General features: G+C 52.3%; 1 protein-coding gene across 1 annotated transcript; it reads left to right on the top strand.

The window, feature by feature from the left end:
• Positions 1–15,044: 15,044 nt before the first annotated feature.
• LOC115916467 (olfactory receptor 14C36-like) lies at positions 15,045–15,977 on the top strand. The gene has a single exon (XM_030970202.1). The coding sequence runs from the start codon at positions 15,045–15,047 to the stop codon at positions 15,975–15,977; it is 933 nt and encodes a 310-aa protein (XP_030826062.1).
• The last annotated feature ends 1,846 nt before the right edge of the window (positions 15,978–17,823 follow it).

Raw genomic sequence — 17,823 nt, 5'->3', positions numbered from 1 at the left:
TGGATGTTGCAGGTGCGGGCAGTAGACCATGGCTCTCGCCTGCTGCAAACTTGGTGTGTACCCTTATTTTTCCCCCCTGAAGATACAATAAACTACCTTTGTTTCGGTTGCAAAATCCATCCCCCTTGCCCCCATCGAAAAAGAGTATAATTGGGGTCCAGATGAACTGTGCCTCTGAGATCTCCCCGACATAACAGGTGGATCCTCAACTGGACTGGACCAAAGGACTTCGTGTCTACGTTTGGTAGCTATATCCCTGTCATGGTTTGATGCTGGCAAAATGTTAGTGCTTTCATGAAAATACATTCTCTTTGGTGTTTGCTGTGAGATGTGACTAGGAATAGAGCAAAGCAGGCTCTAACTTAGGAATAAAGAAGAGAAAACTTCATTAACTTACAACTATATGAAAAAAGAAACACACAGAAAGAATGAAAACCTTCTAAAAACATTTTTCTTCTTTTTACCTAATTTCTAATACATCTATCTTTCAGATCACTAACTTTCAGTCTATTACTACCTTTTAGATAATCAATTCTCAGCTTATCAAGGAGTGAGGAGTCTTTCTTGTGCTATAAGCTTCTCTTGGAAACACAGTTGAGACCTCTTGTGTTTCTTGTCACAGGTGGCACCGCCTGGAGATAATTTGCCATCGTGACATCTTCCTTCCGTGCCCAGTGCTCTCACCACTGCACATGGACTAGAGCTGCTTCTAGGGCTGTCTTTTTAAGGGTGCTTTGTCTCGTTCTAAAAAAGAGCACAGTCTCTCACTTTCGGGACACCTGTTCATCCTAAATTTCACTCTTTGGGGCTGAGGGGTCTCAAGAACAGAGATCTTCTCCTCTCCTGAAGATTGAGGGCACCACCACCCTCTTCACCCTGTTCACACACTCTGTTCATGCACTCTTTCACATAACATCACTGCACTCTCTTGGCCCCAAGCCATTGCCTCTCCCTAGATGCAGTCTCTGTGTCACAGGGAAAATGGTTCTCTCCATGGCTATACAAGAGAAGTCCAGCCAAAGGCCACTCCATCATCCCCTCCCACCTAAGATTCTTCTCCACTTCTCTCTTCTTTCCTCTTATCTCATCTCTTATCTCTCTCCTCATTCAGCTCCAGGAGGATTAGCATTTGTAAGGTTTCCATCATGCAAGAAAAGGGTTAAAAATCTCAGTCTCTGCCTGTCCATGAACTCCCACGCTGCCCTGCGGGCACCTTCTCACCACAACCCCCCCTTCCCTTCTCCTTCTCAGTGGGCCTGCTATCGAATTTCAAGGTGGCACAAGCACAGGCCCAGGCGCTCTCTCCCTCTCCCTCTCTCCCTCTCTCTCTCTCTCTCTCTCTCTCTCCTGGGGAGGGTGGGTGGCTGCCCGATGCCTCTTGGTGCTCCTCCACCCTTCCATCCACGGGGCCCAGGCCTACCTCACCCAGCCGCATGTCTTCCCCTTCCCCGCCCAGCAGCGGGCAGCTGGGCAGGGGAGAGATCCGAACTCTTTCACCACCGGACCCAAAAGAAAGTTTTCCTGGGAGTTCTCTGCTTTTAAACCCCTGTGTTCCCAGAGGAGTATCCATATCCTCAGTGGCCACACCAGGTGCCAGTATTCAAATCTGAACACCTATTGGTGACCACAGCATCCCAGAAAACTCACTTCCTCTCAAACCAGAACAGGCAGGATGGGGCCCTGCTTCGCCGGTGGGCAGGGCCAACACCAAAGACACAGACACCAACTTAACTTAAGGAACAGTGTAATTTAGACAATGCAAATTTGCAAAAAATACAAAAGTATTAGATAGGCAAAGCAAATAATCATTAGTAAATAATTCCAAAAGAGAAAATGTTGAAATGAGTATCACACAACTCTCCATTTCTGGCTGCAGGCGCTGGAGATTCTATCTCTGCCTTCAATCAGGGTTGCATTCCCTAACAAATCCTGGTACCAAATCCTGCTTTCCAAGGCTGGAACAGTGTCTCAGGTTTAGCTGGGTGTGTATTCAATTACCACCTATTAAAGGTGGGGCAATTATCATCTGTTAATTGAGCAGTTTACTTTATCTCTTCCACAAGGAATCCTCCCTCCAGGGAGATATCTTCTGTTAATGGGCCATTGAGTGTCCCTGATAAAAATTACATCATCCCATTGTGGGAAGCTCCACCCAGAGGGAGGAGCCAAGCATTCCTACCTGGATATAATCTGAGGATGTGAACAACAGAGTCAGCCTTGTCCCACAGGATTCCCAGAAGAGCAGCTTTCAGCTCCACTGGATCCCAGAGGAAGACCCAGCCGATTGGCAGCACCACTGGACCTCCAGAGAAAAACTCCACCCTTCTACAGGATCCCTGCTCCAACAAAACCACACCTGTCACTGCAGGAGCACTGCAGCCACCATTTAACGGGAGTGCTACCAACACCCTGACCCACAGGGGGTCAGGTTGTATTCTGACTCTGTAAGTAGTTTTTTAGTACTATTGCATTTGTATTTTTAATTTTCCTACTGAAGAACTGTTATTCCTATTCCCATAGATTTTGCTTGAAAGCCCCTTATTTTGAAAATTATAATTCCAAGGGAAGGGAATAACATTTTCCATTTCAAGGGAGTCTCCTGCCTTCCTTAGCAGACACCTGTCTTTTCAAACTGACACAATGCCCCGGGACACCCAGGCAGGTGAGGAGGAAGTCAGTGCCCCTTTCCCCCTCTCTCCTGCTCCATCTCCCAGCCCAGCACGGCCCCTGGCTGCAGGACAACCCTGCTGCCAACCCCGTCCTGCTGGGGATGCACTGGGGGGATCTCCTTCCCCTTCCCTCTGGCACGGAGGCAAATCCCATCCTCTCCTTGTCCTTCCTCCCCCAGACAAGGAGCTGAGGATGGAGACCAGGGAGGACAAATCCCCACAGCAGAACCTCGTGGACGAGGCTGTTTTGAGCAGCTCCACAGTGCACAAACCCAACAGGGAGGAAAATCCCCAGAGACCCCACAGGAGGAGGGGCTCCAAACCCAGCCCAGGGTGCTCTGAGGAGGAAAGACCCACCCTGAGCCAGGAAGGTGGACAGAGCTTCAGCCAGAGCTCAGAGCTGGTGGTCCAGGAGCAGCTTCATGATGGGGAGAAGCCCCACAAGTGCTTGGAGTGTGGGAAGAGCTTCAGGCAGAGCAGCACCCTGATCAGCCACCAGATGATCCACACTGGGGAATGGCCCTACGAGTGTGGGGAGTGTGGGAAGGGCTTCAGCTGCAGCTCCCACATCATCATCCACCAACGCATCCACACTGGGGAGAGGCCCTACGAGTGCACCCAGTGTGGGAAGAGGTTTCAGAGCAGCTCCGATCTCCTCAAGCACCAGCGGATTCACACAGGAGAGAGGCCCTTCCGCTGCCCTGAGTGTGGGAAGGGCTTCAAGCGCAACTCCACCCTCATCAGGCACCAGCGCATCCACACTGGGGAAAGACCCTACAAGTGTCCCCAGTGTGGGAAGAGCTTCACCCAGAGCTCTGACTTGACCAGACACCAACGGAGGCACCGGTAAGGGAAGCCCTGCAAATGCCCCAAGTGCAGGAGGTGCTTCGTGCCCAGCTCCAGCTTCATCGCCCATTGGAGACCCTACTTTGGGAAGAGCCCTGGTGATCCATGTTCCCTGTGATCCATGCTGGGAAGACACCTGTCCCTTTTCTTGCCCCTGCCAATGACATGATGTGGGATGGAAGCTCATGAGGGTCTGGCCATGGCCGTGTCATTACATTCACTCCCACCTCAGGTCATTGCCAGGGGCAGGAAAGAGAGTCTCTCTCTCTTTCTCTCTCCCTGAGGAGAAGGGTGTCCTTTCCAGGCAGAGGAAATTGTGGCCGGGAAGACCCAGTGAGTTGTCTTATAGTTTTCCTTGTAAATAGTTTTGTTTATCCCTTCTGTTATCAATATTGTTTCTGTTCTGTTTGTTCCTTATCTCGTTGCTGTTCCCAATAAATTGTTCTTATCCCAGCCCGGGATCTTTGCCTTTTGTGCTTTCCATGGGAGGCGGGAGGGCAGCGAGGGCAGCGCGGTTTTAGCGGGAGCAGGAAATTGGGGAATCCCATTCCTGAAGCCCGGCCCGTGGAAACCGAGCATCCCAGCTGGTGCCAGCCCTGGTGGCCATGGCAACAGCCTTGGGAGCGGGTCCCTGGCTGGGGCTGTGGGAACCTCTTCCCTCTGGTGCCCAGGGACAGGAGTGGAGGGAACGGCTGCAGCTGAGTCGGGGCAGGCTCAGCTTGGATGTCAGGAAAAGGTTTTTGCCCAGAGGCTGCTGGGGCCCTGCCCAGGCTCCCCAGGGAAGGCTCCCAGCTCCAGGGCTCTCTGAGCTCCAGCAGCGTTTGGACAGCGCTGCCAGGCCCAGGCTGGCATTGTTGGGCTGTCCTGTGCAGGGCCAGCAGTTGGACTGGAGGATCCTGATGGGTCCCTCCCAGCTCAGCCAATTCTGTGCTTCTGGGATCCCATGAGCCTGGGGATGGGGCTGCCAATGGTTGCCATGGCAACGGGCTCTGGCTGCAGCCCTGAGCTGGTGTCCATGGCAACCACCCCTGGCATGGGGTCTCCATGGAGCTGCCAAGGGACTGACCATAGCAACAGGGGGCTGGTGATGGTTGCCATGGAAACTGACCATAGCAACAGGGGCCTGGTGATGGTTGTCATGGAAACTGACCACAGCAAAAGGCGGCTGGTGATTGTCACCTCCTAAGGATCAGATTTGTCACAGGCCCTCAGAGGGGTTCCATGGGGACTTTCCAAGAGTCTCCAGGCTGTTCCAGAGCTGGAATGTCACAGGCACAGACAGGGGCTCCATGGAGACCTCCCAGGGCTTTCTGGGAATGGTAAAGAGCCCTGTGGTCAGAGGCAGTCACAGCCATTCCATGGTGACATCCCAGGGCACCTTGGGCTGCAAAGGCACCGATCTGTCACAGGCACTCACGGGGGCTCCACGGTGACATCCCAGGAGTGCCCAGGCTGCCAAAGAGCCGGGATGTGCCAGACACTCACAGGGGTTCCTGTCATGGGCACAGTGGGAGCTTCAGGCAAAAGCTTTCTTTCTTTATTGGAGAAACTCCTGCTGAGTCATGAGGTGGAGAAATGACACCCAGCAGTCACCATGGATCCTCAAACCCCTGCAGGACCCCTAGACTTCTAAAATTCCTTCTAAGAGAGGAAGGTGTGGGCAGTACGATCCAATCCCAGCCCCAGACTTTGTCAAAGGTGTAAAAGAGTGGACAGGTGGAATTGAAACTTAACGGAATTTGTCCCATAGGATTAATGATGGAATACCTGATAAATTCATATAAATACAACTCTGATTGATTCTGATCATGATTAGACAGAAAGATCTTAACTAGAGTTGTTTATTCCACAGTTCAGGAGCTATAACAATTATTAGAATATTCTGCTCTAGGCAGCAATTTTGAAGTCAGCAGGGCCTTGCTGGAGTTGCTGGAGCCCATTGCAGGCAGAGCCTCCTGCTCCAGCAGGAACTGCCTTTCCTGTGCCATCAGCAGGGCAGGTCCCGCTGCAGGAACAGCCCCAGGCCAGCCCCAGCACAGGGAAGGCCTCGGGCACAAGGGCAGAGTGCCGTGCTGGGAGCTGTGCCAGGGACAGCCTGAGGCACCAAAGGCACCTTGGCAGCAGCAGCTGCTTGCAGGCCATGGCCAGAAGCCTCCCTTGGCAGCCCGGCCTGGTGGCCACCACTGCAGAGCTGCTGCCTCAGGGCTCATTCCTGGCTGGGCTCTGAAAAGCCACTGCTGCTCCAGGAGCCTGACTGGGAAGCCACTGGCCCCAGCACCTCGGGGACAAGATATTAATGACAAAACTCTTCATGCCAGCAGAGCCAAGGCAGGGGCAGAGGAAAGGGCAGAGCCAGGCCCAGGGGACAGGGCTGCCATGGTGATGGCTGTGAGGTCACTGCCCCTGCAGCAGCCTGGCTGCCCTCAGCAGACATTCTGGCCAGAAGCGTTGTGAGGGCACCCAGCACATCAGAGAACCCACACTACAGGAATTCTGTCACTGGGGATGAGAGGGTTTCACTGGGTCAGGCTGCACAAAGCTCCTGATCTTGGACAATTCCTGTGGTGGGGAATCCACTTCTCTGGAAAAACAGCTGCAGTTTTGTGTCACTCTCATAACTGTAAAATATTTCCTCTCCTAACAAATGTAAATTTACCCTCATTCAGTTTATTGACATTGACTCTTGTTCTGTCACAGCAAGATTTAAGAGAAAAAAACTTTTATCACTATTTTTCCATTTTCACAGACCTTGGAGAGGACCCAAAAATCTCCCAAGATGGGGTTTGGAGGCCTCATCACAAAACCAGCAGGGAGAGTCTGCAGGCTCTGGGCTCAGTGGTGTGGAGACTGAGGACAGAACAGGAATAGCCTGGGAGGGATGGAAGGGTGGTGTCAGAGAGGCTGGAGCTTTTCTTCATAGTGGGAATGAGCCTGAAGAAGACATAATAGCACCAAGGGCAGCTGGGGAGGCCCAGAGTGGACACCAGGAGAAAGGAATTTCCCTGCCAGGGCAGGGCTGTGGTGCAGCACGTCCCCCAGCAGGAGCCTGGAGCAGCCCAAGGCTCTGTGTGGGCAGGCAGAGGCAGGCAGGAGGCAGAGCTGTCAGCAAAGGAAGGGGCCAGCCAGGTGGGGCAGCCGGGGGATGCCGACAGCCTGCAGGGACAGAGGCGCAGGTTTGCTCAGCACCAGAGACACCTTTCCCTTGCTTGTCCCCACCTGTCATCACTGCCACCAGTGTTCTGCTCTACCTGGAACCTGGGGACACTTTCTCAGTCCTGTCCCTCAGAAGGATCTATTTTATGTATAAGAAAATTCAGTGTTTCAATCTCACTTTGAGTCCCTGAGAAGTTTTTTGAGCCCTCTCTGAGGGACTGAGTCTGATGCAAAGAGCACCAAAGCCCCAGAGGGTCATTAAAGTCCTTGTGCTGTGTCTGTGCTGCTGAGCTGGGCCGGGCTCCTGGCCCAGAGGCAGCTCCTGGCAAGGGCAGCGCTGCAGAGAGACAGCTCTGGCCAGGAGCAGCTCCTGTGCACAGCCCAGCAGGGCTGGGGCACTGCCAGGGCCCCTCAGGGACACCAGCAGGGCACAGACAGAGCTCACAGGGGCTCAGCACTGCCAGGGGCTGTGGCATGTCCCAGAGGGGGCTGTGTCACAGCAGCACCTCTGTGGCTGTGTCATAGAGGCACAGAGCAGCTGGGATGTCAGCAAGGAGCTGTGTGACAGCACAGAGTGGGCTGTGTGAGGTCACAGGTTGGGCTGTGACATCACAGAGTTTGTTGTGTGAGGTCATTGAGCAGCTACAGCATCACAGAGGGGATTCTGTGACATCACAGAGCAGGCTGTGACATCATGGCATGGCTGAGTGACATCACAGAGCAGGCTGTGAGGTCAAAGTGTGTGCTGTGACATTACAGAGTGGCATTATGACATCACAGAGAGGGTTTTGTGACATCACTGAAGGGGTTTTGACAGCCCACAGCTGTCTGTGACATCATAGTTTGAGGCCATAGAACAGATCCTGCCATCATAGAGGGTGGCTCTGTGATGTCATATAGCAGGCTATGACATCACAGAACAGACTGTGACATCACAGAGTGGCTTTGTGACATCACAGTCTTCTGTGACATGGCAGCATTGCTGTATGACATCACAGGATGACATTATAGAGTTGGCTCTGTGACATCTCAGAGACTGTATGGCATCACGGGGGCAGTGTGATATCCCAGATGTGGCTGTGTGACACCACAAGGGGCTGTGTGACATCAGAGAGACTGTGTGACATTACAGGGGCTGTGTGACATCAGAGCCCTGTGGAAGCAAGGGAACATGAAATAGGTGTGGCTGCCTTGGCCTCCCAGGGGTCACCTGACAGGTCTGGCTGACCTTGGAATGTGGAAGGCCACTCCCATCTGCCCCTGAAACACTGGGGCTCTGGGCTTTTCTTTTTATGGAAAAGAACTGTCCATTTTTTCCAGGCATCCATGGCCAAAATTTGGATTCCACCTCCAAATTTTTGTGTATATCCAAGGATTGCTCCCAGACAAACAGCGACAGACAAGTCTGGCTGGTCTTTGACTCCTGAGGGGCAGCACTCACCTGTTTTCCAAACACTGGAAAGGGATCTGTGCTTTTCCTTTTATGAAAAAACCTCATCCCTCTTCTCCAGGCACAAATGTCTGAAATTAGGACTCCACATTCATAATTTCAAATATCCAAGTGTTGCTCCAAGCAAACCTGCCAGGACAGACAGGTCAGGCTTGCCTTGGCCTCTGGTGGTTGCTGTTCATCAGCTCCTGAAACATGGGGGCTCCGTGGTTTCCTTCCTATGGAGACCAATGTGACATTTGGGAGCCTTGTGAAATGAAGGGGCCATTGTGGCACTGCAGAGCACCATGGATCCAAGGGACCATTGTGACACTGGGAGCCTCGTGGAACCAAGGACATCATTGTGGCTCTGTTGGGCGACATGGTCCCAAGGGACCAGAGCAAAGCAGCGGTGTGGGAGTTAGCCCGGCTGTAACTCAGAGCCAGCCAGATTTTACCCTGGAAGAACTGGGGGCAAGTTTCAAGCCCTGGGAGTCATTAGTTTAACTTAGGGTAAGCTTGAGAGTTCCCCCAAAAACCTTTTGTGTTGTTATGCTAACTTGTCCAAGTTCTACTCCCTTACTGGTTACTGGTTTCCCCTATGGGGTTATTGTTCTAGAGTGTTCTACCTCAAGTGTATATATTGTTGCTTCGCCTTTATCTCAGGTCTTTGAATCCCACCCCCTGTACTGTGCTCAACTTCTCCATGTTTATTGTTTTCCACCCTGTTACTAAAGTTCTTTTTGGGCAACTCTATTGATCCTGCTTGTAGGAGTGTTGGGGGGTAGGACTGTTGGGACGGACGGAGATGAGAGATCACTGAAGCCAGGTCTTGAAACTTGTGGTTTATTGCAAAGGGTGTGTGTCAGGACCCAGGACATCCCTCTGGCTGTCCTGAGCAGCCAAGACCCCTGCCAGGGGTCTCAGAGACCCTGGCACAGAACCCAAAATGCCTGTGGTTTTGATTATGTCCCGTGGAGCAAATTACCAAGCTTGTATAAAGATCAGCAGGCCACAACAGTTTAAGTAGAATATTAGTGAAGTTATCACTGGGTGGAAAAGTAGATTTTAGGGGTTTTGGTATGGGGGTTCAGGAGGCAAGATGGGGGGAACTGGGCGTGTCCAGCCTTTCTCCTTCTTCTTCTTGGCCTCCATCTTCTGCCATGATGTTGGCACTTGGGGATTGGTTTAGAATAGAAGCTCACTGTCTATCATAGGTGATAGGCATTGGAAAGTAATTGTAAACATTGTACACGTAGTTTTTAGTACAAAGACATAACACCGCCCTGGGGGCAGGCAGAATGCCTCGGACTGTCTTGCTGAGCTGACCTCAGTGGGGCAGGAGAGAATTTTTTACAGATAAGATAAAATAAACAACCTTGAGACGGAGAAATGAAGAGCCCTGACTCCTTCTTCAAGTGCTGGGCTGGGAAAAGAAACTTTCTAACATTTCTCAGGTCACTCTGACCAGCTAGAGATCCCAACAGGTGTGGGTGCAGGGGCCTTGTCTGGAGCTGCCAGCCACAGCTCAGAGCAGGCCCGAAAGAGGAGCTCGAAAGAGGCGCCCAAAATGGATGCCTGAAAAAGGAGGGGAGTTCCTGTTACAATACAATAAATCTTCTTCTGTGCTGCATATTCTAATTTTCACTAACCACTCTAGTACAAGATACAAATCTTATAGTATTTACATACAGCCTATAAGAATCATTACATTACCATACTGTGTTACATTTTAAACCCTAAAAACTCCTCTTTGGACCCCTTCTGCCAAGCTAGCAGGGTCTGCTCTGACCCTTGGACCTGTCTGCAAGCAGAAGGTATTGTTTCATCAAAAGAAGATTACCTTCAGCTGGCCATAGTATTGCTTTCCAGTTGTTCAGTAACTAAGGCTTGGTATCTCAAAGCTTGCTTTCATTTCAATCTCACTTATAGTTTCCATATTCTCAAAATCTTTTGCCAGGCAATCATATTTATAAGGCTTTCCTATTTCATCTTCCCCAGCATCTGCTCCTTTTCATTTTCATGACCCTTGCCCTGAAGTTGGGGAACCAGAAAGGTTTGTCACAGCCACCCTCATTGCAACCTTTGGCACCCGAACAGGGACCCTGACACTCAGTCATGTCAGCTGGGGTTAGCTGATGGATAGGCCAGCGCTCCCCAGGATTGTAGATTGTGCCAGGCCAGCAGATTCATCATTGCTTCGAGGGACCCCAGCCAGGATGCACAGAGACAATGACAGTTTCACCAGTGTAGGATCGCAGGTGGGTTTGGGGAAATGCAAGACATTTATTGTCCATTTTGCCACTGTGTTTTTACAATATGCACCCACGTCCAAAAATTGATTTGGGGTGTTCCGGGGGCTCTTCCCCATAAGGCAGAGAAAGAGAAAAATGGGCAGCCAGATGTCGAAAGTAGAAAGGAGCATATATGGATGCTTTAATTCTCACTGATCATGACATAATATTTTCAGATAACTAATTAAAATCAATCCTGAAGTGGATCATTAAAAATTTTCCAGAGGCCTCTGCTGAAAAAATCCATACCACTGAATCTGGGGACTCAGTGGGAGTTAAATTGTACAACCTTTCAGTCAAAAGGGACCCCATTGCATCCCGCATGCTCCCCATCTTCCACACCATCCTTGAGACCCTTCACCAGCAAGCAGTGTGTTGAAAACTCAATCCATTGGCCACTCCTAACTCAGGACCTCCCCTCAAACCTGCCTTTCTCAGACCTTCCACGATGCTCCAAGATGGCAATGGCCACGCGGTCTTGGAGCATCATGCCCTGGACACTCAAGATGGAAGGAGCCTGAATGTGGCTCAGGAGCCCGACCACCCTCCCTCCAGCTTGGCTCCTCCACTTCCTGCTACCACAACCTTCTCTTCCGCCCTGAATGAACCTCCAGACTCCATGCACACAACTGCGGGTCACGCCCCACTGTCAATCATTCCACCTCCACCCTGGGCCACGCCTCCAGAACTCCACCCTGGAAGTCTGCCATCCTAAATCAAGGCACTATCTCCCCAACACCTGACAAAATGGCAGTGCCCTTTGCCTCACCCTCCGGCAACAATATAACCCCATGATCAAAGATCCTAAGCCCAACTGTCACACTATTTCTAATCCAAATGATTGTGCTCCAAGTTATTCTTCCTCCCCAGAAGACAGTTTGGACTCCTCAGAGCCACCTCACCCCTCAACTGTGGAAGATCCCTGGGAAAGAAAGAAGACAGGCAAATAGTCTTGAAACTCCTCATTGCCCTGGTATGTTATGAAAGAAGGGGGCAGAATCCCAGCTATCAGCCACTGGTTTATGGGGAAATCAAGGATCTGTGTAGGGCAGCTAAAGACCATAGGAGGGACTTACCTTGTTTTAATGGCCTAATGAGGGCCATGTTTACAGCTCATGTCTTAACCTCTATGATTTGAAATATATTATGACCACGTTGTTGTCACCTACAGAATACACCCTGTGGGAAGGGGGAGGGAAGTGTTTACTAAATCAATTAATAGCAGACTATGCTAATGATGAGGCAAGGGTAGAATTGACAATCAACCATCTAGCTGGAGAAGGACAACGCAGCCTACCAGATGATCAAGCAGCAGGTATCCCCAGAGAAGCATTGGATGATATCAAAGAGATGGCTTTGAAAGCTTTAATCGGATGGTAGCACCCCCAATTTGGACTACCTTGGGTGGCTGCAGCTAAAGCTTTAGGACAATTAGACCATCTTGGGTGCCTGTTAAGTAAGCAAACCAATGCTCCCTCCCTCACACTGAGTGGCCTGCTCTCAGACATAGAGACCATCAGACATGGCACCTTGCAGAACAGCGATAGAGTTTTTACTCTGGGCACATGGGCATGGCTGTGTAGACTCTGAGGGATGTGTTGCATGAACCTCTCCAGCCACAGCGAGTCAACCCACAAGAGCATTCAGGTACGGAAGGAAGGGTTCAAGAAGCTTCAAGTAGAAAACAAAGACTGGTTCAATAAACTCTTCCAGTCCAAGGGACTAAAGGGTTGGACGACGTCTAGCTAATATAAGACGACTAATTCTCATAGTGATTGTTGTATTGTTCATTGTCCCATGTTTGTTTGATGCTTTTAGAATGTCTTACAAAATTCTTTCAGTTCCATCTTTGTTGTAAAAGAGAAAGGGAGAAGATACCCAACACAGGCTCATCATGGACTCCTTGGAGGAGAGAATTGGTGGCCAGGATGGCACAAAAACATCTCAGAGACTCAGTGTGGTAAGGAAAGTCCTTAAAAGTACCTAAAAGTGTACTTAAATCCATGAAGTACCTTAAAAACCTTGAGTACCTCAAGGCATTATTGAGCCCCACTGAGTGTCAGTACAAAGTTCTCCAGGGACTCGTTAAAGCAGATAATTGCAGTCCATGATTGCACAAACCTCTCACAGAGTCTGGATCAAAAGGGAAACACCAAGTACCTTAAAATAACTGAAGTACCCTGAAGTATTAATGAGCCCAATGAGTGTTGTTACTGACAAAGCCTCTCCAGGGACTAATTACAGCACATAATTGGAGGCCACGATTGCACAAACCTCTCAGAGATTCCAAGGCAAAAGCCAAAGCCAAAGTCCTTTGAAAAACCTGCAGTCCCTGCAGGGAGCATGAAGGAGCCCCCAGGGCCATTGCTGAGCAAGGCTCCCCAGGGACTCCTTCCAGCAGATCCTTGAGGCCACTGGCATGTGGGCTAGGGGGGGATGCTGAGGGCAGGACAAGGGGCTGACAGTGCCCAGCCTGGCTGGGGCTGTGCCAGGAGGCCCCAGGGCCTCAGGACAAGGTGTCTCCTCCCAGCCCTTGCTGGCACAGACCCTGCTGTGCCCCAGGGCACCAAGACTTGGCTTCTCTTTGTCCCCACCTGTCAGCACTGCCTGCAGTTCTCTGCTCTGCCTGGGGCCTGGGGACACTTTCTCAGTCGTGTCCCTCAGTGGGACCCATTAAAAGTCCAAGAAACTTTGGAGTTGGATTCTGACTTGGAGTTCTGCAGAGGTTTCTTCAGCTCCCTCTCAGGGACTGATGTTCAGGGCCTGAGCACAAAGCCCCAGAGGCTCATTAAAGTCCTTGTGCTGTGTCTGTGCCAATGAGCTGGGCTGGGCTGCTGGCACAGAGGCAGCTGCTGGTAACCAAGAAGAGCTTCAAAAGCACATTTCTCTTGATGAGCAGCTCTCCTGCCAGCCCAGCAGGGCTGGGGCACTGCCTGCAGCCAGCCCGGGCACAGCACAGAGGCACAGAGAGCTTCAATCAGTCAGGGCTGGGAAGGGGCTGAGAAGTGCCTGGGGCACAATCCCTGCCAGCCCTTGGCACAGGAACCTCTGGCTGCAGGACAATGCAGCTGCAGCTCCTGGAGCCATCTCCTACAGCTGGAACATCCCAATGCCTACAGACTCTGTGAGTACAACTCTGAGTATTTCTGGTGCAGGGGTGGTGAAAGGCTTATGAAGATCTGACATGCTGAGGGGTTCTGATGAGTCATAGAGCATTTCCAAGACAAGGATTTGGATAAAAATGAAGAAATTTCCAAAGAGTTCAAGTATTCAGTTTCCTACTATTGGAGAATGTCAGGAAGGGAGGCCTAAATATTAAAGGTAGGATGGATTATTAGTTATTATTTTTTCAAGTGCATGAGATATCTGAACTGTTGGTTTTAGTGATCAATAGGTTCACAGGAGATCCCTACTGTGCTTTCAGCCACTCTGCCCATGGACAGCAGCAGCATCACCTTTGCTGGAGCCATCAGGCTCAGGCTGAGCTGTCCTTTCTCCAAGCTGCAAACAGAACCTGCCCCCAGCCAGTGCCCTGCAAACAGGCAAGGTTCTGTCAGGCCAAGGAGAGTGCACAGAGATTTGGGGTCTGTGAGTGCTGGCAGGGAGAGATCAGGCACAGGGAAACACCTGCAGGAGGAAAATCTCCAGGAAGCAGAGAGAAGATCAGGCAATGAGAGAAAGCAAAACCCAGCAATGCTGTGGCAGGGAGAGTTCAGAGATGCCCACAGGATCCCCTGCAGTGCAGCCCCTCCCTCTGAACAAGCCCCCTCCCTCCTGTGCCCCAGCCAAGCCTCTGCCCTCAGGGCCGGGGCTCCCAGGCGTGCAGCCCCTCCTGTGCAGGCAGAGCTGCAGCAGAGCCGTGGGGCAGCTCTGCAGCCCCGGGCCCAGTTCCCTCTGCAGAGCACAGGGCTGGGAGCAGCTGCCCGGCCCTGGGGGCTCTGGCAGGGGGCACAGCTGGCTCAGGGTGACGCTGTCCCCAGTGCCCGGCTCTGGGCAATGCTGTCAGTGCAGCCAGGGAAGGAGCTGCATCTCCCTCAATCCAATGCCATCAGAAGGACACTTGGAAGTCTCCCTGAGATTTCAGTCCAAGCTGGGAGCTTCAATCCAGGGTGCAAACCTGTCCTAGAGCATCTCTGAGTTATAAGATTGGTGAGGAAAGGCAGAGGTGTTCTGACACTCAAATGCTGTTGGGTGAGTGAAATGAGCAAATAGAGTCCTTGGCTACAAATGTGGAGCTGGGCTGTGGTGGATCCATCTGCTCTCAGCAGTACCTGGGGGTTTGTAAGGGATACATGGGAGTGTGAACATCCTCCATGTGAGAAAATTGAAAGTCCAGAGAAACTCCAAACATAATGAAGTGAGAGACCATCTGCCCCCAGTCTGCACTCACCACATTGCCTCATGGAACTCGCTCTGTTCTATTAGAGGGCAGCAGAAATTCTAAGGGTTTCTGACATCCAAGAATAGCAGGAGACACACGGGGAGAGCTTAAAAAGGAAAGCCTCAGAACTCTTAAACATGAAACAGTGACAGACACTGTTTGTTCCAAGAGAGGGTGTATGGGAAATGGATTTTATTTTGCTTACAGGTATCTCCTCTGACTCTTCACCGTCCTTTTCTCCGTGAACAGATCCCCATGTCCTGCCACAGCAAATGTCCAACAGCAGCTCCATCAGGCACTTCCTCCTGCTGGCACTGGCAGACACGCGGCAGCTGCAGCTCCTGCACTTCTGCCTCTTGCTGGGCATCTCCCTGGCTGCCCTCCTGGGCAACGGCCTCATCATCAGCGCCGTAGCCTGCGGCCACCACCTGCACACGCCCATGTTCTTCTTCCTGCTCAACCTGGCCCTCAGCGACCTGGGCTCCATCTGCACCACTGTCCCCAAAGCCATGCACAATTCCCTCTGGGACACCAGGGACATCTCCTACACTGGATGTGCTGCTCAGCTCTTTTTCTTTCTCTTCTTTATTGTAGCAGATTATTTCCTCCTGACCATCATGTGCTACGACCGCTACGTGTCCATCTGCAAACCCCTGCACTACGGGACCCTCCTGGGCAGCAGAGCTTGTGCCCACATGGCAGCAGCTGCCTGGGCCAGTGCCTTTCTCTATTCACTGCTGCACACAGCCAATACATTTTTCCTGCCCCTTTGCCATGGCAATGCCCTGGGCCAGTTCTTCTGTGAAATCCCACAGATCCTCAAGCTCTCCTGCTCCAAATCCTATCTCAGGGAACTCAGGCTCATTGCAGTTAGTGTGTGTATAGCATTTGGCTGTTTTGTGTTCATTGTTTTCTCATATGTTCAGATCTTCAGGGCTGTGCTGAGGATCCCTTCTGAGCAGGGACGGCACAAAGCCTTTTCCACCTGCCTCCCTCACCTGGCTGTTGTTTCCCTGTTCGTCAGCACTGTAACAGTTGCCTACATGAAGCCCCTCTCCATCTCCTCCCCATCCCTGGATCTGTCCCTGTCAGTTCTGTACTCGGTGGTGCCTCCAGCCCTGAACCCCCTCATCTACAGCCTGAGGAACCAGGAGCTCAAGGCTGCAGTGTGGAGACTGACGACTGGATGCTATAAGAAACATTGAAATGCTGGCCAATATCTGAAAATTACATGTAATAAAATTCATCTTTGATACTTCTTGTTGGTTTCATTTTGGCGGTTCTTTTTCTTTGTTTACTTTTTTCATATTATCTACAAATAAATGTCATTTTTTGTGCCATTTCTCATTTTGTTTCTCTCCATGTTCCCTGTGACCACAGACTGTGCCAATGAAGGGCTGCACTCTCAGTGTCTTTAAAGGAACTAAAGGATCTACCAGCAGAGTTTTCTGCAGAGATGCCCTTTTGTTGCCTTCTCTGGAGCTGCAGCAGCAATGTCTGTGTGCAGAGCTGGGGCAGATCAGGGCTGGCCCAGCAGCTGTGCCCAGCAGCAGCAGCACTTGGTGTTGCCAGTGCTGCTGCCGTGGCCCAGCCCCGCTGCCCTGGTGGCCCTGGTGTTGCTGCAGGGCCTGAGTGCTCTCGGGGCCGGGCACAGCCCTGGGGGTGGCAGTGCCGGGGCTGCAGCAGGGACAGGCCATGGGCACTGCTGGGGCAGCGCTGACGCCTCAGGCCAGGCCCTGGGGGCTCCAGGCTCCTTGCCCAGGCTCTCTCAAGAACACGGCCAGGCCAATGCTCAGCACAGAAACCCCCGTGAGCAGCCCCAGGCTGGCCGTGGGCAGGCTGGGGGCAAACAGCATGGCTGGGGCTCTGCAAGGGCCCTGGGGCAGACGGGAAGGAGCAGCAGAGCAGGGGCTGATCCATCCCCAGTGCGCTGCACAGCCCAGGGCAGCGTCCCAGAGCGTCCTGATGGAGCTGCCAACAACATCCCCCCTCTGCAGCCCTGGCCTCTCCCCCAGCTCACACAGGTGCCCCATCCTTGCAGGCACAGACACGGCAGCACTGGCTCAGCAGCCCCTGTTTGCATTGCACACAGCAGGGGGAGCACCCCCATGCTGTTGCTGTGGGGACATGAAGCTGAGGGAGCACAAATGCCATCAGCCCCTGGGGCCAGCAAGGGCTGGGGGACACCAGGGAAAGCACTCAGCTTTGTCCTGGCCTCTGCACTCAGCCAGAAAGTTTGTTCCCATCAGCTGGGAGTTTCCTGTCCCACTGCAGACGCTGTTGCTCAGAGCCAGGGCTGCCTGGCAGCCACCCCCAAACTGCCCTGAGCATTTCCTTGGCTTCACCTTTGCTTTCTTTACTCTCCCTGCTACAAATTCCTTCCTATTGCCCAGCCCTATTCCCTCCCCTGCAAACAGCCCATCCCTGGTTGCCCTTTCCTCTCTGGCCCCACTCCCCTTTGCAGTTCCTGACTTGGCACCATGGGAACGTCCCTTGGGCAGCAGGATCATCCTACAAGTGCTGCAGGAATTGTCTGCAGGCTCCTGCAGTGCCTCCTGCTGCTCCCTTGCCAGAGGCAGCCCAGGCCAGGGGGGCACATCTGGGCTGCTGTGTCTGGCTCTGGGGCTCCCTGTTCTGGGCACTGAGGAGGAGCTGCAGAGGCTCTGCAGGACTGACAGGATGGGCTTTGGGGCTGGCAGGAGAAGCTGAGGGACCTGGGCTGCTGGAGCTGCTGAAGAGGAGGCCCAGGGCTCATCCTGCAACTGCTCCAAGGGTGGTTTCAGAGAATCCCAGAATCAGCAAGGTTGGAAAAGACCTTGGAGATCATCAAGTCCAACCTGTGCCCTGACACTGCCTTGTCTCCCCTGAGCCTCCTCTTCTCCAGGATAAACAACCCCAGCTCCCTCAGCCACTCCTCACAGCACTTGTGCTCCAGACCCCTGCCCAGCCTTGTTGCCCTTCTCTGGACACGCTCCAGCCCCTCCATGTCCTTCCTAAATTGGGGGCCCAGAACTGGACACAGCACTTGAGGTGCTGCCCAAGCAGTGCTGA

This window comes from Camarhynchus parvulus, unplaced genomic scaffold, assembly GCF_901933205.1.
Source record: "Camarhynchus parvulus unplaced genomic scaffold, STF_HiC, whole genome shotgun sequence".
NCBI lineage: Eukaryota > Metazoa > Chordata > Aves > Passeriformes > Thraupidae > Camarhynchus > Camarhynchus parvulus.
The sequence above is the reverse complement of the archived record's forward strand: the minus strand, read 5'-3'. Positions and strand labels throughout refer to the sequence as shown.

Coding starts and splice junctions, on each gene's coding strand:
- LOC115916467 (XM_030970202.1), top strand. CDS start 15,045: ATGTCCAACAGCAGCTCCATCAGGCACTTCCTCCTGCTGGCACTGGCA.